The sequence below is a fragment of the Eublepharis macularius genome, chromosome 12 (assembly GCF_028583425.1).
Source record: "Eublepharis macularius isolate TG4126 chromosome 12, MPM_Emac_v1.0, whole genome shotgun sequence".
Taxonomy (NCBI): domain Eukaryota; kingdom Metazoa; phylum Chordata; class Lepidosauria; order Squamata; family Eublepharidae; genus Eublepharis; species Eublepharis macularius.
In genome coordinates, this window is record NC_072801.1 from 54,860,543 (window position 1) to 54,884,682 (window position 24,140).

General features: G+C 42.1%; 1 protein-coding gene across 1 annotated transcript; it reads left to right on the plus strand.

Annotated features, from left to right (window-relative positions):
• The first annotated feature begins 748 nt into the window (after positions 1 to 748).
• On the plus strand, positions 749 to 23,550 carry LIG1 (DNA ligase 1). The gene is made up of 27 exons (XM_054994690.1): positions 749 to 868; positions 3,036 to 3,186; positions 3,744 to 3,830; positions 6,906 to 7,068; positions 7,898 to 8,009; positions 8,258 to 8,365; positions 8,993 to 9,160; positions 9,699 to 9,819; positions 10,320 to 10,418; positions 13,982 to 14,038; positions 14,135 to 14,307; positions 14,588 to 14,754; positions 15,309 to 15,385; positions 15,886 to 15,977; positions 16,901 to 17,000; positions 17,229 to 17,314; positions 17,894 to 18,009; positions 18,095 to 18,190; positions 18,350 to 18,460; positions 18,817 to 18,888; positions 19,077 to 19,221; positions 19,354 to 19,436; positions 19,748 to 19,900; positions 20,224 to 20,277; positions 20,641 to 20,784; positions 22,759 to 22,851; positions 23,213 to 23,550. Exons 2-27 carry the CDS (start codon positions 3,170 to 3,172, stop codon positions 23,288 to 23,290), a joined length of 2,772 nt encoding a protein of 923 aa, XP_054850665.1. The 5' UTR covers positions 749 to 868; positions 3,036 to 3,169; the 3' UTR covers positions 23,291 to 23,550.
• The last annotated feature ends 590 nt before the right edge of the window (positions 23,551 to 24,140 follow it).

Consider the following 24,140-nt stretch of genomic DNA (forward strand, 5'->3'; position numbering starts at 1 on the left):
AATAGGAAAGTTTGCTTGTTTGTGGCATTGCCACTTTGGTTCTTAGGTTGAACTAATTTGATTAGAGAGGAGGTTTTTCTTTTTAAAAAAACCTTAAAAAATCTAGAAGGGGTTAAGAGGCCATTTTGTCCAACCCTGTAAGCCCATAGGTGAGATGGAGATCTGCACTTTCAGTATATCTACAGCATCACTCATACCAAGGCTCATCAGTGTGACAGCCGAATAAAAACAATTTCCCAGACACAAAGGGTCTTGGCACAAAAAAAAAAAGGTTTGTTCATGCCCACAGGCTCCAGTGGCTGAATTCCATGCCCGGTATCAAAAAATAAAAGCCAGATAATGTATTTTATTGGGACTACCTCAAAATGATGAGCAAGATTTTGAGTTCTTCAGAACTAGTCAGTCTTTCCCTTCACCAATTGTGCAAAATTATATTTCAATATAATAAATACATTTTAAGAGATGTGTGTAAATGATGAATGGCAGCGGTCTCCTAGGAGGAACGGCATCCACAGCCCTACGAAAGGAATACAGAACATAGATTAGAACATCTGCTCTTTTTCTCCTCACAACCAAGACTACATTTCCCAAGATCCTCCATGAAAAGCATAGCTGAGCGGCGCGAGTACTATTCCCGCTTTATCTTCCATTAGGACTACATGTCCCAGCGTGCCTTCGTGGAATGGGTGAGGTATTCTTTTAAAGACGTCGCATCTTGCTGTGCTTTATTTGTCCGCTTCGGCCGGCGTCGAGCGTGTGACGTCGCTCACTCTGTCAATCAACAGGTTTCGCGCGCGAAAAAAAAATATTACGAAGACCTTTACGGTTAGGTAGAGTCGACGACGAGGGGACGCGCGTCTCGAGCTAGGTAATTCCCTTCCCCCTACGTCCCTTCTAGGGGCTGCTGAGGGAATCTTAGCGACCGGGGGACAATTTGGCGGGAAGATTCTCTAGTGGGCGAGCGCGAGACAATAGCCTGAGGGAGCGGGGAGAGAGACCGAGGGGAAATGGCGGGAATATCACAACCCCTCCTCACCTGGAGGCTGCCCCTCCCCTTTGCAACGGCCCCTTTTCACAGAGAAAAACGAGACCCTCCACTGATTACACTTGTGGAAATTGCTTGTGAAGGAAAGGGGGCGACACCCCTTGCTTCTGACCTTCTTTTCCCTCATTTGATGATAATTTCCTGTCTGATGCTTAAATTTTGTTTTTGTTTTTTTTAATTCCTTAGCATTTGCCAAAGTTATAAAATTAACCAATGGCCAATCTACATAACCTGGAGAGCGTGTTTTTTTAGAGGACGTTATGTAATGAGAAAAAACAAAAGAGGAAAGAAATAAAATAATCAGGGATCAAAGATAATAATGTAGGCACCCATTTGTATTGCTTCTTGCTTGATAAACAATAAAATCCCTATTAGGTCTACTTCTGAGAGGCTTTTTGAACATGACCTAGAAAAAAGTGTCTTTTGAGTTGTGTTTAAGCAATTGTTAATGTGACCTTTTGTCCTTTTAAAACTAGAGAACCCAAATGACCATCATTAGGACTTGCAGATGGTAGGAAAAGGGAAGGCCTTAACATTGCACAACCCCTATCCACCCCTCACCCCTAGAATATAAATTGTCTCTCTCTGGCCTGGAGGGTGCATTGCAGTGCACTTTGAAATCTCCATCATTGAACTCAAGGCAGTGTCCTAAATGAAGTTTCAATTTTCTCCACAGGATTGAATAGCAGCACCTTTATATGACTGAAAGTAAAGGTGTGCAATCAGAATACTTTTATGGTGGGTGTTAAATCTGTTCCGAGTGACCAAAAATTTACAGCCATCCTGGTCCGAAAGCAAAATCCAAAAAACAGCAAAATCCATATAATATGTTTTATTGGGACCAGATATGATGACACAAACAGTGTGCAGGGTTTTGAATTCCCAATAACTCTTATTCAGGCTAAAAACTAAAAAGAGGGTGAGGAGAGAAAAAAGTGACATTTCAAGCCGTGGTTTTGAAGGCTTTTTATTGCTAACATCTCAGCTCAATTCCAGCCATCCCATTAAAAATACAGTGGTGCCTTTGGTATCAGGTTGCACTCTAATTCCTCTGAACAAGAGAAATTGTAGACATTGAGAAATAAACTTGCTTATTCGTGAACATTTGGGATCTTGATTTTGGGTTGTGGTGAAATGCAAGAATGGTAGGAACTGGCTTTTAGGCAGCCTCTGGTTTTGGAGCATCATGGGTACCTTTTGCATAATTCTAGTGAGTGAGAGGACCAGCAGTGCAGTAAAGGATGAGGTTCCTACAACTTCAGTAGTTGTTCAGAAGAAGGAATTTTTGCACAGGCAATTTTTAACAATTTTTAGTCATCATTTCCATTTCTGCCTATCTATTAAAGGTACAGAAGTTTTGTCCTGTTTTCAATCTGATGGCATCACTAGTGATGAGTAACAAATGTTCCATGCACTTATGTGAAAATATACAAATATAAACAAATCTGAACAATTATAGATACGTATATTATTTAAAACATATTTAAAAACAAACGTTAAAAGAAAGTGGTAGCTGAACATATAAGAAATATAGGTGACAGAAGATTGATGACACAATAGCCAGAAGGCAGTGCATATTGAATAAATCAGTTTCCTCACAGGCCCATTTTGAGAAAACATTATAAAATTCATATTATTAAAATATTCTTAAACAAAAGGTACAGGCTACTTTCTCAAATACACATAGGTTAAATAGTAGAATATAGCTAACCTGTAAAATAGTATTACCAGAAAGTTCCCACAGCAGTTGAGCTTCAAGAGAAGAATCTGAGCCAGGCACAGTTTTAATCTGTGGTTCAGTGGAAGAATATGGGTCCTAGGTTCCATCCCTGGAATTTCGAGTTAAGGGATGCAGTAGTTGGTGATGTGAAAGACCTCTGCATAAGATTCTGGAGAGCTGCTACCAGTCAAAGTAGACAATACTGGACTTGACAGACTAACCCAGTATCAAGCAATTGCTCACTTGTTCCTTCTCTTTATTCTCTATCAGTTGTGACCTGCAAGAGAACAAGGTCTGACAGGTACCCTGTTCCATGAACTCCATTATCCTTGCCTTCTGGAACTGGCCGGCTGAGCTGTTATCCTGACAGCAGGTTCAGTATCATCTTTTTCCAAACATCCACAATGCAGAGCACCATCAGGTAAGCATCAACCTGAAATTATGGATGGCCTTCAACTTTGTATACAAAACCAAAACCTTGAACGGGGGAGCCGGTTGTAATCGAAAATGGGGAGGAATTCGGGAATTCTTTTTCCTGGGATAGACACTGTTGTAGTTTTAAAAAGAAATGCTTTTGCTCTTTGATTTTCAAATAATTCTAGAACCTGTAAAATGAAGATATTTATAATACTAGATAAGTATTGTAAATGCTAGGAAATATAAAACGTGAACAATAATCACTAGGAAATGCAAAGCACAAAAATACTAATGTGAAACATTTTTGCATTTCCAAGCAACCTCTAAAGCTGATTTTCTGAAGTTCAAGAAAGCTGCCATCATAGCCTTTGCTCCTTCAGAATAATCTGTTCTATAGCCTATAGCTATTTGCAGTATTGGGGAGACATTTGACTTTTTTGAACAGAAGTGTTGCCAGATGTATTAGTGCCCTCAGCCTTATTGTTGCAAAATCCATAGTGAACTTTACAGTTGTGAGTATGGCAGGAGCGTTCATATAACAGTTTATTTGTACCTGGACAGATCATTCTTCCAGCCCTTAGCCCAAGTAAAGCCTGGAAAAGCGATAGCAGAGAAGAAGCAACCAGAAGATAAGCTAACCCCTAAAAAGTAAGTTTCCTTGAGCGGTGGTATGGTCTGTTGACAAAACTGTATTTTGAACCTCACCTCCCTTTTTTTTATGTAGTCTGAGAAAATTGAGATGTCAGATTTTTTCAGAATGCTACTAGATTCTGTTTATTCACAACAAAACTGGTTGGTTTGTACAGTGCACACAGCTAGCCTACTGTAGTCAGAATTGCTCTTTGCTCTCCTCAAAGACTATATAGTTTTCTCCTTAAAATCCTCTGAGATGAATATGGTTAAAGTCACAATGCTGACTGAAATGGACTGGTGCTAGAAAGCTTACACTGGGAAAGATATAGTGGGCAGATTTTTGCATTCATGTTCAAAATCTTACAGTGCCATATTAGTGGCACTGTGTATGTGTCAAAAGTAAGATTTGTTTTTTATTAGTGTTAGAAGTAGTTTTATAGAAGCAGTATAGATACGTCTTAAATAAGAATGTGAGATAACAATAAAAATAAAATAAATTATAGCTTAAAAATAGAGTATTTGAGAAGCATCCCATTTCCAGTGGTTATGGAAGACCTAAAACTAATTGTTACTCATCCTTCCAGGGAACTGGCTGGTTTGATAGGCCTTACTGTGGACAAATTTAGTGCTTTGGCCCTTGGGACATGACAGTTAAAAGTAGGAAGACTTTTAAATGTAAAGCAGCCAAAATGATGTCTATGGATATAGTTAAAAGGTAAAAGTAGTCCCCTGTGCAAGCACCGAGTCATTACTGACCCATGGGGGGATGTTGCATCATGACATTTTCTTGGCAGACTTTTTATAGGGTGGTTTGGCATTGCCTTCCCCAGTCATCTACACTTTACCCCCAGGAAGCTGGGTACTCATTTTACTGACCTCAGAAGAATGGAAGGCTGAGTCAACCTTGAGCCAGCTACCTGAACTTGGTTTCCACCGGGATTGAACTCAGGTCGTGAGCAGAGCTTGGACTTCAGTACTGCAGGTTACCACACTGCACCACAGGGTTCTTGATGGATATAGTTACACATTGTCAATTTCACATCTCCAGGAAAGAAAAAAATTAAACTCAAGGATATTTTAATAGAGAAAGGTTTGGGAAATGTAATTTTTTTCTCCTATACTACTTTGTTCCTTGTTTATCTGACTTTTACTTGAAATTATTTGAAACCTTATAAGAGAGTTTAAATAACAAATAAAACATTACATTGTCTTCTGGTTCTGCACCTAATGAGTTAGATGCAGCCAACTTTTTCACTTACTCTTGCCCAGTTCCCTTATTTACTACTTGGCTTTTGTATGTACAGCCCCACGATCCCTACCATAGCCTTTTTTGGTAGCCAAAGGGAACTTTCTTTTTCACCAGAAAAGCTGGTTGGATCCAACCTAGTAGTTCTCTGTGCTGTTCGATTTTCTATCAAAATAAGTACCCCTCTGTATTTAACGGTAAAAGTAATCAGAATAGGTACTGAAACGGTGACAGCATCCTATGAAATTCAGTTGCATATGTGGGGTATCACAGCAAGCCTGTGGCCTGCATGCTTGGAGCCATGTTAGTTGACATAAATAAGATGGTTTTAGTATTCAGGGTGAATGTGTAGCTGTGTTATGCTTATTCCCAGTTTCGTTTCTGAGTACATTTTAATATGGATTATCAGTGCAATCCTAATGAGAAGTACCCTTCTAAACCCATTTACTTCAGTAGGTCTAGAAGAGAGTAACTGCTTAGGACTGTAGTGTATACCTGCTAAACTTTATTATTATTATTCGATTTATAAACCGCCCATCCTCGGGCTCTGGGCGGTGAACAACAGTTAAAATCAATAAAAACAAGAAAACAATAATTCTAAAATCAACATACAATAAGCAATAATAAATAAATTAACCAAGTACATTAAAGTGCAATGGTGAGGAGGAACCCCCCCCCCAAAAGTGGAAGGCCAACATGGCACCGCCCCCTTCAACCACCGAATGCCTGGCGAAACAGCTCTGTCTTACAGGCCAGGCGGAACAAAAATATGTCCCGCTGGGCCCGGTCTCCATTGACAGGCGTTCCACCAGGTTGGGGCCAGGACTGAAAAGGCCCTGGCCCTGGTTGAAGCGAAGCGGGCTTCCTTAGGGCCGGGGATCACCAGCAAACATTTATCCGCTGATCGAAGCGGTCTCCGGGGAACATACAGGGAGAGGCGGTCCCGAAGATATGCCGGTCCCAACTCGCTCAGGGCTTTAAAGGTAAGAACCAACACCTTGAACCTGATTCGGAATTCAACCGGAAGCCAGAGCAGCTGGCACAGGACAGGTATGTGACTGATAGGATATACTGGTCAGGACCCACGCTGCCACATTCTGGACCAGTTGTAGTTTCCGGATCAGGCCCAGGGGTAGCCCAGCATAGAGTGAGTTACAGTAATCTAGCCTGGAGGTGACCATTGCATGGGTCACTGTAGCCAGGCCTGAGCCTTCATTGACAGGGAGGCATCCAGGAGCATGCCCAGACTCTTGCCAGTGGTATCCCATCCAGGGCTGGGAGCTGGATCCCAACACCTGGCAGCCCCCGTCCCAGCTGCAGGACCTCTGTCTTCACCGGGTTCACTTTCAGCCTGCTGTGTTTCAATCATGCCGTCACAGCCTCCAGAGCTCTGGCCAGATTGTCCGGGGCCATGTCTGGCCAGCCATCCATCAACAGAAAAAGCTGGGTGTCATCCACATATTGATGACAGCCCGAACCTCCGCACCATCTGGGTGAGGGGGCGCATGTAGATGTTAAATAACATCAGGGAGAGTATCACCCCTTGCGGAACCCCGCACACCAAAGGGTGACGGAGCAATAGATCTCTCCCGAGCGCCGCCCTCTGTCCCTGACCCTGGAGAAAGGAGATCAGCCACTGTAAGGCTGTCCCCCTAATCCCCATGTCGGCGAGGCGTAAAAAGACATTAAAGAGGACTTTAAATTTATTCCAGCTGAAGGAATCTAAACGTTTTAAAGGTGGACATTCCTATTGTTCTTGGGTGGTTCTGTGTATATGGTGAAGAAAGGGAGCGGGAAAAAGTAGAGGTCCAATGGTGCTATTGTTACATGTTATTGTTTTTCAGGGAACCAATAAATTCTGACCAGTTTGTGAATGGTGCAACCCTCCATGAAGATTCCTCTGAGAAAAGTGTATCCAAACAAGCCACTCAGGTCCTTAATGGTGGAGGTGATGAAGATTCTGGGAAACCAGGAAGAAGGGATACAGAGGCAGATGATACAAAGCAGGTAGATCCTTTCCTCTTGTGTCCTGATATTTGTTGAACTAACCAAATAGATGTCCATTTTCTAGCTCTATAGTGTAGATTTTTGCCTTCTTTCCCTAAAGCAAGAAGGAGGGTGGTTACAGTTTTGTTATAGCTTCAGTTTCCCACAAGTTATCTTGGCTGGGGATTATGCATAGAAGACATAAGCAGGCCTTCTTTCCTTATCCTGGTTACTACATCAAATATCCTTTGTAGTGTTCCTTATTTTCTCAATATAAGTTACCCAACATGGTGAGTAATCCTAAAGGGCTTACTGAGAAGTAAATCCTATTTTGTATTGTCGAAGGCTTTCATGGCCGGAGAACGATGGTTGTTGTGGGTTTTCCGGGCTGTATTGCCGTGGTCTTGGCCAAGACCACGGCAATACAGCCCGGAAAATCCTATTTTATTTAGTGGGACTTCCTCCAAGGAAAGCCAGTTTCGTGTAGTGGTTAAGAGTGCGGGACTCTAATCTGGAGAGCCAGGTTTGATTCCCCACTCCTCCACTTGAAGCCAGCTGTGTGACCTTGGGCTAGTCACAGTTCTCTGGAGCTCTCTCAGCCCCACCCACCTCACAGAGTGTTTTGTTGTGGGGACAACAATGGCATACTTTATAAACCGCTCTGAGTGGGCATTAAGTTGTCCTGAAGGGTGGTATATAAATCGAATGTTGTTGTTATTGTTGTTATTAAAGCGTTCTTGGGATTGCTGCCATAGATTCCTTATCCTTCCCACTTAAAATAATGCAGCACCTTCTCTGGGGGTTGTTCCTTCTGTCCTCACCTTTTCACTTTGTAGAACTGCCTTTTTAGGAACTGGACTGTGTACCTGAGCAAAAGATACCTGGAGAGAACATCTCCCCAAACACCAGCCCAGCTGCCTCTAATTCTCCCTCACCTTCCAGCATTCCTCGGCGCAGAACTGGTAAGCACTCACTCTTTTGGGCTTTCAGGCCTGCCAGGGAGGATGAGACTTGTCTCTTGTTTTACCCGAGATAGTAGCGAGGTATTTGCTGCTTTGCAGCTTTGATCTTTTGTTTAGATAGCTGTAAACAAAGTCTTGAACTTATTTCTAAGGCAGCTCATAACTCAGTGAACTTGCATTCCAGGTAGAGTCAAACAATAGATAAGAAAAGCATAGTACCAGCTTTTGACATTTACCTCTGTCCTCAGCCCGCAAACAGATCCCTAAACGTAAAGTGGAGATAGATGTCAGCAGGCAAGATGGCACCCAGGAGGAGCAGTGTGCCAAAAAACAGAAGACAGACAGCGCTGGGGAAGGTGAGTGCTTTCTGATGGATGGTTGAAAAGCTGGAGAAGGACTAATATATGCAGTGCTTAGACAAGAGCACAATGGCATTAGGGCATGAGAGTGAGTAGCAGGGTTGGGAATACTCTCCCTCTTGAAGGTGAGATGTGATTCCTGCCTCCAAGGTGATGTGATAGCCAAAAAGAGGTGTGTAGGGCATTTTACTACTCCATGTCTTCCCATTTTTAACTCTCCTTGGACGTCTTATATATGCCTACTAAAAATGTAATGTGTGCGGCAGCCTTTACATCCAGTGTGTGGTTATATACAGGTTGTTTCTATTAATAGGAGTTTTTCTGATTGTGGATTGTCTTCAGCCATTCACCTGGCTTTCTGGGCTCATTGTTCTGAATCCTTGTTTTATAGTAGAAGCTTGTAGCAATCTTACAGAGAAATCCTGTGCAAGGTTACTTCAGTCTAAGCCCTTGATTTTAGTGGGCATAGATTAAAGTAACTCTGAATAGGATTATATTGTTAGATGCTGCTTGGGTCAGAAAGAAACCTGTGATGCTTCGTTTGGGTGGAGGCTGCGTTGTGCAAAAGAAATCCAAGCACTTCGTTAAATTCTGTTGTGTACTTTGTACCTGATCTTTGTTTAGGTTCAAAAGAGGAGCCAGATGAGAAGCCAGTGGAAGCAGAAGTGAAAGATGAGGATGCTAAGATGGTGAAGGATAAAACAGAGAAAGAAGAGGAAGCAGAAAAAGCAGATGAAGAGAAGATGCTTACAACACCCAAGCCATCTAGCCAACTCATTTCTAGTTTTTTTGGTAAGTGGGAAGGAGGAGTGGCACTTTTTGTGCGTGTCTCCAACTCTCCCTTAGAAATGTGCTGTGGAACTTCTCCACACCTGGATATATTTTCTTGTTCTGTCTGGAATCTACAGTGTAATGTAGACATTGGATTCCTGAAAATATGACAATTTATTAAAATAATTCTAGTTAGTGTGATTGTGGAAAGAGATTTGGAAACATGCATGCAAGACTGAGAAAAAAGTTTTATTTTGTGAAAGTAAAGAAAACTTCCAAGCCAGAATCCCACAGCACAAAGGAAACAAATACTGGGAGGCTAGTGTACTGTGGGTGACTCTTGCAGAGCTCGGAGTGATGTTCAGTCTCCACTTTTGATACCTTAAAAGGCAGGAGGGGTATTTCAAGAGTCTGGCTCACAGTAAGCTCCTTCCAAAGTCTCTGACTTTGCCTTCGTACCTCTGAGTTTTTTTATGGTGCCCCCAAAATCATCAGCCCTCCTAACAGTGAACTCAGTTATAGGAAATGTTCCACATTTGTCCCCTTTCTTCTATGGTAGCCCCTAGGAAAGCTTCCGTGAAAGCAGAAAAAAAGTCTACACCTGTGAAGGGGGAAAATATGCCTACACAAAAGAACCATAGTGAAGTCGGTAGCCATGAGTCTGGCAGCACAGCTGGCAGGTAAGTGATGGGTGCCTTTTGGGATGTTTGTTCCATACATTAGGAGAAGCTGTAAAAGCACTTCATCTGCACAAGAAACGTATTCAGATGTTGCATACAAATATTGCTACTCTGGGCTGAGTGGGATATGATGTTGGCGTTGTTTTTAGTACAATAGCTGTAACTGTTAAGGGTTTCAGGGATTGCAAGAAAAGCCTTCACAAACCTTGAACTTTCTCTCTGCTTTGTTTGTAGAAGAACTGGCTTAGACTGCTGTTCAGTCCAAAGCAGAAGCAACCCCCGCACCTGCTATGTTTCTGTCTTCTTTGTTTCATAAACAGGGCATTAACACAGCAGCTAATTAGTAAGGCTGACAGGCTTACCACTATTGGCAACACTACTTGTTGTTAGAGTTAATATATATTTAGTAAAATAAATAAAATGTTGAGATCTAGTAATTATTACCAAACTGCTTTAGAATTTACTCTTAAACTAACCAAGTCTGTTTCTTGTTTTTGTAGTTCTCTTAAGTCATCTCCCACACTTGACCCTGCAGATTATAACCCCATGAAGGGCAACTATCATCCTGTCCATGATGCTTGTTGGGGCCCTGGCCAGAGGTGAGTGTAGCCAAAGTGGGCTTTGTCAGGCAAAAGGCATTAATGCTAAACCATTGATTCTATGCTGTTTTTGCAATCTGAATTGCCCCTAGGCAAGAGCTGCTAAAATTATCCAAAATTTTGTAGTATGTATTGCTTAATTACTCAAGGTCAATAATGGGAGCGAGAGTGGCTTTCTCTGCAGCATGTCTTAGCTACCTTGGTGCAGTCCGAAGTTCTCCTTCTCTCCACTTGTTTATTCCGTTCTCTGGATTAATGGTCATGGGGAGAGAACATTTATTGTATGTGGCCAAAGGCCATTACCATTAATCACAGAGAATTTAAAACATGGATCATAAATATAATTGTTAAAACAACCAAATCTAAACATGCTTATCAAATTAAAACATTTCACCCTTCAGATACAACTTTAGCCTGTATTTTCTTGGCTTCCAAGGCAAACAGTGATGCTCTGTATAAAGCAAGCAAGTCAGTATCTAGAAGAAGAAATATCATCTTCTTTGTTTCCATGGAAGAATATAAGCAACAGTGCTGTGAGAAATTTGGTTCTAGGCTATGTGTAAAGAGGGCAGAATATAATATTAGTAACTATGATTATATACCACTCTTCTAGACACATTAGTGTTCCACTCAGACTGGTGAACAAGGTCAGTGTTATTATCATCCCCACAATATAGCTAGGGAGCTGTGGCTGAGAAGAGTGGCTTACCCAAGGCGTCCTGCTGAGCTCATGGCAGTAGTGGGATTCAAACCAGCAGAGTGCTGATTTGCAATCCAACCACCTAACTGCTGTGCTATGACTGATCCTCCAGAACTGGAGCTCAACAGATACATAGACATAAAGCATACAGTTTGGGGAATTAGCGACTATCCAGCAAAGCTGTTGGCATGATCTGGTACCAAATAGTTGTAAAGGTTATTCTAAGATTATAACGCGTAATGCTAGACAGATAAGTGGCTCTGTCATGATTCCTTATTAATCAGTGGAGCTAAAGATTGATTGTCTTTCTGTAGCAATGTCATAGTTGAATACCCAATCCAAAATTTTGGTACCAGCTGTAGGGACACCTTGGATACCATCTAATAAAGAGCAGCAGCGGAAAATACTGTTATAGCAAGGTACCCAGGCAACATCTTTCTGTATCATCACATGACATTGCCTGCAGACTAGTACTGTCATTCTTTTGCTTTCTTCAAAATCTAAGCATGATAACATGTACATGGGCATGATTGAAGGCAAAGCAAGTTCTGCCCACATCAAAGCCACTGGGGGGCTTCTGAGCAGGGCTAAAATTCTCTTTACGAAGAGATTTCGTATGAATGCCAGTTTTGTGACTAAGTGATCATTCCTGCCCCTAACCTCTATTTTATACAGAAGTTTTGGAACAGCTCTACTCTGTCAAAATTTCAGAACTGGGTCAATCAAGAAACTTCCTTTCATGCTGTAAAATTTCAGAATAACACTCCAACATTGCCTACAGTGGAGGAATGGTGGACAAAAGTTTTGGAGTTTGCGCCAATGGAAAAACTTACTGCATTGATTAGGGAAAGGACATTAGTTAACTTCTTGACTGAATGGAAACCGTTTATAGACTTTTTGCATGAAATGGATAACAAGGATTTGATGACGTCTGGATTTATGGATTAAGAAACATGAACAATAGAAAAAAGGGGTTTTGTGACTAACCTAGAACAAGTGTGACTCTATAAATAATATATACTTGTGAAGAAAATCGGAACTCAACCTGTAGTGTCATTTAGGGTTTTTTTTAATTATATAGATATATGTATTGTTAGTGTCTTATGTTTAGAATGTTTTTTTTTCTTATTTATGTTTAAAGTTTATAGCTATTATGTTATGGTTTATAGTTTAAATAAAGAAAATTCTACCTGTAAAATTTCAGAATAACATCTACAATTCTTGGAACTATAAATCTGGTGATCACTAAATGAGCTCTCTAAGACAGGGTTTCACAAAGGGTTGCCCCAAAATATTTAAAGCTGCTACATTGATCTATTGAGATGCTATCTATGGTCCACTTCAGTTTACAAGGCCATGTAGCATCCATCTGAGGCCAATATATGTGAGACACCAGAACCATGTTGTGAGCTTATAAAATAATTATTATTTTCCAGGAACCTAAAGGAGGAGGAACAAATTCAGGGCTTGATAACCTCCAAATGATGTCATTTAAATATCTGTCAGAAAGCGCTTGGGCCAAAGTTCACCCTTTTTAACCTCCCAATAATTGGGATCTCCTCTGTTAGGAAGCCTGAAGTGCTGATCTTTATTTTAGTGAAAATGTTGGTATAGAATTCCTGTAACAAAAACAGTAGGTGCTTGGCAGTTTTTGTACCTCCCAATTTCAGCCAAAGCTGTTTTCTATGAATTGAATCAAAGGCAATTCTATGAATTGAATCAGATCTACAAAAGCTGCATACAAAGGTTTGGTAGGACCCTTAGTGCTTTGTAAGGCTAGGTGGAAAAGATGTAGGCAATGATTAGATGTACTTTGCTCTTCTCTAAACTTGCTCAAAGTGGATAACTTGGTTGGAAGCCACCCAACCCTCCAGCTTGCGTAGACGATATTTTAATATACAGCTTGCATAGACGATATTTTAATATACAGTTTGGAGGCTCTACTCAGCAAACTTATTGAGCAGTAGTTATGAAGGGCCAGTTTAATTCCCCTTTACTGCAGCTACAATACTCAGTTTCCATCCTGAGAGGAAAACACCAGGTAGGGTGATCTGAGTGAACAGGCACCCACCATTCAGAGAAAAACTTAAATATCTCAGGAGAAATAGGATCTTATCTCAGGCACGGTGAAAGAAGGCCATTGTGGTAAGATGCGCAAATCAAGAAGGGGTGCCTTCCTCAATCTCTCATTCCCCAGAATGGAATTGGCCCTGAATACCTGACTGTAATGAGTATTTCAGTCTTGTGCAGAGACCTAAGCTTCCACTAAGGGAGGAAATCTGCCTAAACCAAATGAAACAAAATCCGCAATCTGGGACTCCCACTTTTCTTGAACTACCAGTCCCAATTCCTACCATTGCATATTAGCATTGTCAAGTTTCTTCTGCCTAAGGATTTTCTTATAGACTGACCTTAAAGAAATGAGTGAACTGGCAGAAGTTCCTTTCTTATGGCAGTGAATCTTTAGGGTATAGTATACTAGCAATTTCCTGGCAGTACAATCCTGGTCAAACCACCCTCTGCCAGAGTGAGTTGTCATTTTAAGAGGTTTATCATTAGAATGCAGAGATGTGAAGAGTTGAACCATACCTTCAAAACAGTTAATGGCATCAGAACTGTTACACGTTAGGTTTTGGTGTAGAGACCAAAATCATCCTTCAGGGCTCAGCTAAGATGGAATGTAGCAACTTTGGGTTAGTGGAGGCCTTTTGATGCTCTGATTCTGTGACCCTCGCTTCCCTCCCAGGACCAGACAATATTAGAGTTCTGATGAGAAGGCAATAGGTTTTGTGTTGGTTGTTGCTGATCTTTGGTTTTGTTTCATACCCCTGAGTTACTGTTTTGCCTCAATTTCCTGCAACAGGGTACCGTATCTGGCTGTGGCCCGGTCCTTTGAGCAGATTGAAGAGGAGTCTGCCCGGTAAGCTAACTTACTGGAATCCGTGAAACCAGATACACAGTGGCATTTTAAACAGTTCCTTAAATCCCATTAATCACCATATTGTTCTATTATCAGGCTGAAAATCATAGAGACTCTGAGCAACCTGTATCGCTCTGTGATTGCTCTGTCTCCTGAAGACTTGCTGCCATGTGTCTACCTCTGCCTCAATCGGCTAGGCCCAGCATATGAGGGCCTAGAGCTGGGAATTGGCAAAACCATCCTCATGAAGGCTTTAGCTCAAGCCACAGGTGAGTTGGTCCAGTTAATACTACTTTCGATGAAAATATTATCAGTCAGTTACACCAGTAAGGCATAGATCCAGAGGAGTTAGCTGTGTTAGTCTGTAGTTGCAAAATAGTAAAGTATCTAATAGCACCTTTAAGACTAACCAACTTTATTGTAGCATAAGCTTTCGGGAACCACAGCTCTCTTCATCAGATGCATCTAGATAAAGATTTAATAGGATGGCGTTGAGAAAGATCCTTATTATATGGTTCCTGAACATGTGATTCTTCCTTATCCCTGTAGGCCGGCAGCTGGACCAGATCAAGGCAGAGGCAGCAGAGAAGGGGGACCTAGGTTTGGTTGCTGAGAGTAGCCGCACCACCCAGGGCATCATGTTTGCTCCACCCAAGCTTGGTGCTGCTGTAGTCTTTGGCAAGTTACAAGCAATTGGGCGCATGACAGGAAGCTCTGTAAGTACTGGTTGAATGAGCCTGGAAGGTCAGGGCACAAAGCCCAAGGAAATGACATTGGGTCATCTAGTGATAGGGCAAGGCTAAGAGAAGGTTCTGTGTTTCTTGTTTGCCTGTGACAGTTTGTTCTGTATTTTGATATAACAGATGAGATGTGTTTTCTCTGCACTACTGCCACCCAAGACTATGCAGCATAATGCTGAATTGGGGGAAGGGAGATGCAAGGATTCTCAAAGCAAGCTGAGATTAGTTTTTTCCCTAAGTCCTTGTCCTGCAAAAGAGTTTGAAAGAACTGAAAAGTGTCCTTTGGAGCCTTTAAGGGAATTAAAGCTATGATAATCCTTGGAAGCAGATCTATAAAAGCATCTGTCTGAATCTCTTTGTCACACTGATGTGAGTGGACTATGGGAAGAGCATTTTATTGTGAAGTGGCTATTAGTATATAGTTGCTAATTAGTATATAGTGCAGGAAAAAGCTTCTCTAGCATTTGCAAGCCTTCTTTTCCCTTTCCCCAGGGTGCACCCATCTCACTCCCTTTTGTTCCCCCTTTCAGTCTATGAACAAGAAGATTGACATTATCAAAACCTTGTTTGTTGCTTGTCGCTACTCAGAAGCTCGCTATGTTGCTCGGTGAGTTCAATATGTTTTCATTTTAAGTGTCTCATCCCATCCTCTGCCTGTCAACAACTTTATATCCTTACATTATCTACTTTGATTTGTTTTTTTATCCCGCCCCTACTTCAAGGTAATCAGGGTGGTGTACATGGACTTCTCCTCCCAGCAACCCTACAAGGGTAGATTGGGTTGACAGATAATCACTAGCTCAAGGTTTCCAATTCAACTTTGAATCTGAGCAAGAATTAGACAGGGGTCTGTCCAGTCAGTCTAACGCTCTAATCACTACACTACACTATGTTTGCTGTTCAGGTTATTTGCCTGGTAATTCTCAGAACCTCCTTGAAACTATAATGATATAGTTTCTCTAGCAGTCTTTCTCTCACATCTAACCTTACCCATTGGTTATTTCCATTATGCAGCACTTAGCTTCTTTGACCCTATCCTTCAGCAAACACAGAGCCAGACCCTTCACATCGGCCCTGTAATGCTGTAATGACATTTGTCTGTTACAGGTCATTGGAAGGGAAGCTGCGAATTGGGCTAGCAGAGCAGTCTGTCCTGTCAGCCCTGGCCCAGGCAGCATCACTCACACCTCCAGGACAAAGTGAGTTCAGGATGCTGCTAGAAGATGGCAGTGGAGACTTAGGGGGGGGATTAACTGATTTGTTGCACCTGAGTATATGTGACTGACAGTGGGCTGTCCGGATGCTGTGTACAGGGGTGCATGGGAAATCTGGTGCTGTGTGTGTTCTGCAGTTAGCCTGAATAAATATACTGTATGATTCCAACCTTCCAGGATGTTCAGTTGCTGACCTAAAAGTAGCCGTTCTCCTGCAGAGGAATTTCAAAAGGAGATTAGAAAGAGTCTGCTGAATTGCAACTGATAACGAAGCTCCACCTGGACTGAACTGAGACAAAGACTTCCTATCTCATTACCAATGCTAATTTCTCCACCCCCACTATCCCTCTGCATACCCCACCCTATTCATTCATGCCTGCCTTTGTCATTCACCGGCTATTATCATTCAGTTTCTGTAATCCCTCCACTCTCCAAGATATAAGGACAGATGGACTCTTATTCTAGCTGTATCTGAAGAAGTGAGCTGTGGCTCATGAAAGCTCATATCCTACCACTAATTTTGTTAGTCTTATAGGTGCTACTAGACTCTTACTCTTTTCCACTGTATGATTCCAGTCAAGAAACATAAAATAGCCTTGCTAGATCAGGCCAAAGATTCATCTCATCTTGTTTCCCTAAAGTGGCCAACCAGATGGCCCCATACAGTAGGGCATGGAAGCCAAATCCTCACCCTGTTGTGTCCACAGCAACTGATCCACAGTTTCTGAGCATGGAAAGTTAATTTAACCCATTTTAGCTTTCTTTAAACAGTACCTGAGCTCAGCAATAGATCCTTGTGCTTGCAAAATGAAACAATGAAAATATAAAATATGTACTTCCTGTCAGTGAGACCCTGACTTTGCATAACTAAGGAAGATGGTGACTTACCAAATTCTTTTCATTGACAGAATTCCCCCCAGAGATTTTGGATGCTGCTAAGGGCAAATCTGCAGAGGCACGAAAAACCTGGCTGGATGAGAGGGCCTTGATTGTTAAACAGGCTTTCTGGTGAGTGACATATTGTGTTCTCTTTCTGCCAGTTTCCACATCTTTGTTTCTAGAGGCTGTGATAGCTGAAGTTCCAAAGAGAATAGAGTATCGATAGCCCCTTTAGAATCAGCAGCCTGGGGCTGTGAACAGTAGTACTTTTGCAAGAACTTGGCTTGAGGTTTGGTGCCTTCTAGCATCCACCCACAGCACCAGGAGTGGATCTCAGTCATTCTGTTTGTTTTTCAGTGAGCTGCCAAATTACGACACCATTGTGCCTGTCCTCCTACAGCATGGTGTGGAGAGCCTGCCTCAGCACTGCAAGATCACACCAGGTATCTGCAGTATTTCTGGGGGTGGAGGGCAACTGATGTAACAAGAATGTGAGCACAGAACAATGCATAAAATGCTATCCAGCATATAACATGGGTTTCTAAAAATTGTTTGTTTTCTTAATTGCAGCCCTCATGGTTCTTGGCTTAGATTTAAGTGTGTAGATATTTCTGTAGAGAAAGCTCCAGTATTTTCCATAACCTCTAGGATAACATACCTTTTTAATAACTGTCTCCTAACTATATGAATTGGTTATTTTCCATTATATTAATTTTTCTTTCACTACAATGTCTTGCCAAGAGTGCACTGACATGTATATTTTAAGTTAAAGCATGCAGATAGTATTTATGCAGAATGACCTGTTTGATATACATTTATAGAACAGCATCATACAACTTTTGCACCAAAAAAGCTCAAAGATACTTAGGCAGTGAAATGATGAACATCCTTTTTCTGTTCCTCCTCCTTCACTGTCTTATGCAATCTCTTGCACTTTGCCCTGTTGCAAGCTTAGTTACTTTATCTTCCTAACTCAGAGACTGAGTCTTGCGAGTCCTAGCCTCATGAACCTTTCCATACAGGGATCCCATTGAAGCCAATGCTGGCCCACCCAACCAAAGGTATCGGGGAAGTCTTAAAGCGATTTGAGGAAGCAGCTTTCACTTGTGAATACAAATATGATGGGGAACGGGCACAGGTAAGGATATGAGGTGCAGGCCCATAAAGAGAAGCTCCTGTTCACCTTTTCTCTTGTAGCTCAATACTCCTTTCCATCCTTGCAGATCCACATCCTGGAAAATGGGGAAGTGCACATTTACAGCAGGAACCAAGAGAATAACACATCCAAGTATCCTGACATTGTCAGCCGTATCCCCAAGGTGCAGAAGCTTTTGGAAGTGTGACATTAACTATGGGAACAGAAACTAGTGGCATCTCTATGAGGCTTTTATTAGGGTAGACTGATGATGAGAATTGCTGAGGTTGGGACCTTCCTGCAATAAGAGTCTCAACTAAACTGAGATATCTCCCTTACCCAGGTGAAAAAAAGCACTGTGCACTCATGCATCTTGGATGCAGAGGCTGTGGCCTGGGACCCACATTCAAAACAGATCCAGCCTTTCCAGGTACTGACCACCCGCAAGCGCAAGGTAAGTTCTTAACATTGGATTGCTATACAAAATGATTCCTTGGATTGATTGATTGTAGGATTTTTCCTTCCTTGGGCCATTCCACTATCACAGTTAGATTAATCTCTAGAGGCTTTTGAACAGTGGAAATGGTTGCTTTGAGAACAAAAGCACCTGTGATGAACAGGTTACAGCCTTTTAGAAAGAATATTGCTCTTCTAGCAGCTATTCATGGGGTTTTGCAAAAGATCTTTTAGGAAGATGTAAGCTAATCAGAAATACTTGAAAGAAGCAAGAAATGAAAACAAAACTTTTGTTTTCTGCTGTGAAAGTATCTATTCTCTTGCCACTCACTTGACTCTATCAATATCCCCCAGGATGTGGATGCTGCAGAGATCCGAGTACAAGTATGTGTGTACGCATTTGATATGCTCTACCTCAATGGGCAGGTAAGTGTAGCCATTCTTCCTTACATATGCATATTTGGTACCTTTAGTAATAATACCATTTCCAGTCCTACCTATCTTATGCTGATTTCATGTTGTTCTCCTGCGGCTCTGCTTTGTAGCCTTCCTCACCCCACTGGGGTCCCTGTTCAGTGCCTGCCTTTTTAATACATAATTGTGTGTTCCTCCAGTCTTTGGTACGGGAACCCCTAGCTCAACGCCGGGCTATGCTGCATGATGCTTTCACTGAGGTTGAAGGCCAGTTCCTCTTTGCCTCCTCCATGGATACTAGTAACACTGACGAAATAGCAGATTTCCTGGAGTGCTCCATCAAAGGTATTGTGAAGGAAATGGGAGCTCAGTCATGACTTTCCTTTCCCTGTATTATTTCATACAACCCCAGATGCCAGCTGAGTCCAAATTATGCTGGGGAAGGGGATAGAGTAATAAAGTGATTTTCTCCTTCAGACTCATGTGAGGGGCTAATGGTGAAAACATTGGAAGTGGATGCCACATATGAAATTGCAAAGAGATCCCACAACTGGCTGAAGGTGAGAACTGAATTCCTGGGTACAGAAGTAGCTGGCCACCTAATGCAAGATGTACTCTTAGCCTACATGAGCAACAATGAACTGAGCCCGATTAGTGCCAGCATTCCTCATCTTTCCCCAGACTAGTCAGGCTCTTACTGTATGGATATTTCTAGTCGATCTTTATTACAGAGACATGATCTTTTGTATCCTGTTTCATTATCATAACAGGAAGCACCAGCCATATTGCTGTTGTCTGAATACAGGTTTGTACCTGGAGACAAACAACTCAGTTTCTGCTTTCTCATATGGGTAACTCTCCCCCATTCCAGCTTAAAAAAGATTACCTGGAAGGTGTTGGGGACACACTGGACCTAGTGGTGATTGGTGCTTACCTGGGAAAGGGCAAACGTGCAGGCATCTATGGAGGCTACCTCTTGGCTTGCTATGATGAGGAAAGTGAGGAGTTCCAGAGTATCTGCAAGGTAAGGCATCTCCAAGCTTACTCCCAGTGTTAAGAGCATTTGGGCACTGTCTTGGGGAGGTTTTTGGTTCCACCTAGGACACCTAGCCTCATAAAGTAGGGACTGCTGTGGTTGATATTATTTTGTCCTTGCTGCAACTATGAGATAGAAAATAAATAAAATGGATGGTCTGGTCTGCAAGAATATTTATGGGGAATAAAATGGATTGGTTTATATTTCCGGTGCCATGTCCAGCCACTGTGTGTGTCAACCCTACAAGACAAACACTTCCTACAGCAAACAGCTGTTTGATTTCTAACAGCCATGCCTCCCTCTGCTCGCAGATTGGCACTGGATTCACAGAAGAGGACCTGGAGAAACTTCATGCTTCCCTCAAGGTAGGCCCTCCTCTCTGCTGACACAAGACATCCTCTCTGCCAGGGCTAGCAGATTCCCTGCAGGCAGGCATCATCCTTTTACAATAAATAGCTAGTCAGTGAGTATGGGATGATAAGAAGTGGCAGAGGGGATGGGAGCCCATCTTCCTTGATTCTGCCCTAGTTCTTGATTCTATGAAAGAGAGAGATCAGAGAACTTGCTTGCCTGATGAATTCTCTAATTGGGAGACTGAAGGCACTGGAACAGCGGAAACAGGCTCAGTGGCCTGCTCCTAAGGAGTCTCCTGTGCTGGGGAGCATTGGGTGTATGTTCTGTGCTGCACCCCCATGCAAATACTACTCATCCTAGTCTGTCCTTTGTAGGACCACGTGATTCCACAGCCACGCCCATACTACCGCTGGGGTGGAACAGCTGAACCTGATCATTGGCTAGAGGCCCAACATGTCTGGGAGGTGAAGTGTGCTGACCTATCCATTTCTCCTGTTCACAAGGCAGCCATTGGTTTGGTGAGTGACTGATAGGCTAGTAGGAAGAGGTACATGTATAGATAAAATTCTGCACTAAATATCCTAAACTCCTGATATTACCATACTGGATTTTTTTTTGCTCCAGAAACATTGTTAACTGTCCTATTCACATTTTAATTCTACCTACAAATACACAATGTGTTTTGAATAGGCTGTAACTGGTTTTTGAGACTGCAATACAAAGCTCTCCAGGTATGTTAATTTTGCATACTTTGAAAGCAGAGGAGGGTGAACAGTATAGAGACGCTGGTGCTAAAAGTGATGAATAGACAACAGTATGTAATCATTTACAACCATGTTGAAGTTGGAATAGTGGGGAAGGTCATACAACTTTTATTGACCAGATAGTCTGAAATGCTGTTAGCACACTCTTTATTCTTCAAGAGATTATGCATAAATAGGAATCTCTCCTTAACTTTACAGAGTATATATTTTGCAATTAACCAAGTGTTTAGTCTTACACTTTTTCAATGCTTGTAGTGTTAATTGATAATCGTTGCAGAATAGCCAGGACGTTTGTGTATAATTGTATTTCAATTCTACTTTTTAGAGTACAAAACCTGTTGTTAGCTAATCATTGTGTAATGGTAATATGCTCGTATGTCAAGAAAAGTACAAGATACAGGCTCTAGAATTCTAGTTTAGATGATCTGGCTACAATCCTTAACTCAGTGTTTTTCCCATAGTATTTAAAGCTATCTAGTATTGCCTGGAAAATTGCCTAAGAGATTTGTCTGCTGTAAATTAGGAAAGACCTTCACTGCCTTTCATCTTCAGACAGTGCTATCAATAGCATTTGAATGATGTTATGCCAGTAAGTCCCCTTAGTTCTAGATTCTGCATTTCTGGAGAAAGAAATGGAAAATCTCCCATGTGGCATTTTTTGAAAGCCCATACAGAAATGAATGTGTTGGCCCATTTTAGCTAAAGTTCTTCTTGGGCTTATTGCTCAGAACACTGAATAATTTTTGAATGGAGACTTTGCAGTCTTTTGCACAGTTGCTATACTTGCAACCGTAACTGCCAAAATTAGGACAGATTTTCTTAATATGCAGTAGGCTGCCAAAATGATAGATTTAAAATGCAAATCACATTCGGTCTTACAACGTATTCCGGTTGTTTTGTTTGTCATTATAGTGGCTGTTTTTATTTTACAGTGTTACAAGTAATGCAATTATTGGTAATGGCCATAACATAAATACACATTTATTCCCAGCTAGTGTGCCTGAGACAAGTAGGGATTTGGTTAATAGATAGTAGCGTATGCTACTGTTTGCTTTACTCTGCACTTGATCGGGCATAATAATAGCAGCTTGCAGACAAACCTGTGAACCTGGAAATCCTGAGCCAGTTTTTATCACAAATGCATGTCATGTGTCTTTCTCCATTGACACACAGAGTATAATTTATGGAGCTATGGATAAAAAGTTTCCTTCATCTGCTAAATTGCACTATCTGAACTGGCTCTGAGGCCATCGTGTAGCTTAAAAGGGGCTGTGGCTTAGTGGTAGGGTCCCAAGTTCAATCCCTGGCATTTCTAATGGTTTGTTTTTTTTAAGGATCAGGCTGTAGGTGATGTGAACGATATGTCTGAGACTTGGCAAGTTGCTGCCAGTCTAGGTTTACAGTATTAACCTTAATGGACCAATGGTTTGATTCAGTACAAGGTTGCTTCATGTGTGTGTTCAAGAGAGAATGGTTATGGAAAGAGCTTACAGTAGTAAGTGCACTCAAATCCTCCCCTCTCGACTAATAATCTGACTGCAAAAACTGTTATTAGGGAGGCAGCTTGACAGCCTTTGAGGCAACGTTTTCTGTACCTGTCTAGATAACACCTGTGCACAGGAATGGTTGGGAAAATTACCTTGGATATGGAACTGTTTGCATTGACAAATGACAGTGGCTATTGCAGGCCTGTCACAGTTTCATGATCAAATTGTCCTTCCACCACAGGTGGATGAGGAAAAGGGGATTTCTCTACGCTTCCCCAGATTCCTTCGCATCCGAGAAGATAAGAAACCGGAAGAGGCCACTGCCAGCACTCAGGTATAGAGGTGGTGGGACAGGAAGTGTGAGAATTTCAGAAATGAGAAGACAGTGTCCTACAGCTGTGAACAGAATAGCTTCTCTCCTCCTTTTACTGCCCTTGTATTAATCAGTGGTAATTGGGGATGGGAATAATTACTTTACATTAGTTTGCCCCATTTTGGACTGGTCAGTGTTTGCTACCCCGAAAATGCTTCAAAGAAATATTGCAGGGACAGTAAGGAGCCAGACTTGTGCAGCTATAAAGACTTATCCTGGAGGGTGATGGTAATGGTCAGGCAGAGAGCAGGGCCTCAGATAGCAGCTTTGGTATGGTGTGGGAACAGAGGATGCCACCCATAAAATGTTTCTGTGGTTGCAGGTTGCTGAGTTATACCGGAAGCAGCAGCAGATCCAGAACCAGCAGTCGGTGGAAAAAGGAGATGACGATTTTTACTAGTAAAGCTGTTCATGTGGTTGAGCAAAAGGTCTCCTCTGCTTCTTTGGGAAAGGCTGGAGCCCTCAGGCCTTCTTGAGACTGGTTCTTATGAATGCAGCCAACAAACGTACAGAGTTTGGGTAGGAGTACACTGAAAGCAGGTGCTACCTTTCATTGCAAGCACTAGCTTATGATACTCTGTTGCCTTCCCTCCACCTGCCCAGTTGAAGGCAAGCGCTGATTTGGTGATGGTCTGTTAATAAACCCTTGATGTTTTGTGACTGGTTGGCTGGTTTGTGGTGCTTTGCTTCAGCTTTCACTAACAATTTGACTCTCCGCCAGTGTTTAAAACAGTGTTTATTGGTGCATAGTTGAGAAAAGGTAGCGCAAAAAAGAAGTGCTATGAAAGTATTACATACAAAAAGGCCATCTCACAGCCTTGGGACTGTGTATGGAACCAGATAAGTGGGAGAAAGGAAAAAGAGAGAGACTACTCCCACAGAGCCTAGCCCCCAGAAACCACCAAGCCTATTGCCAAAACTGGCTAACCTTGGGCCTCTTTTAACTCAGCAATCCCATTTTCATCCAAATGAAATCCAGCTACCCCTCACCCTGACCTACACAGCGTCTAGTAGCCCCACTTGACTATAAATTTATCTTGCATAGTTCGTATTACTAGCCACCCAAGTGTCATATAGGCTACTGATTCCCAACACTTCCCAAACTTTATTCCTACATGCCGCCTCCACTCTTATCTACTTTCAGTACCCGCTTTAAGTATTTTTTTTTCGATGTATTGTCGAAGGCTTTCACGGCCGGAGAACGATGGTTGTTGGGGGTTTTCCGGGCTGTATTGCCGTGGTCTTGGCAT

Bases quoted from the DNA above. Each gene is read 5' to 3' on its own strand.
- LIG1 (XM_054994690.1), top strand. The intron at 18,010-18,094 runs GTAAGGATATGA...CCATCCTTGCAG, and splicing joins ATGATGGGGAACGGGCACAG to ATCCACATCCTGGAAAATGG. The intron at 19,437-19,747 runs GTGAGAACTGAA...CCCCCATTCCAG, and splicing joins GATCCCACAACTGGCTGAAG to CTTAAAAAAGATTACCTGGA.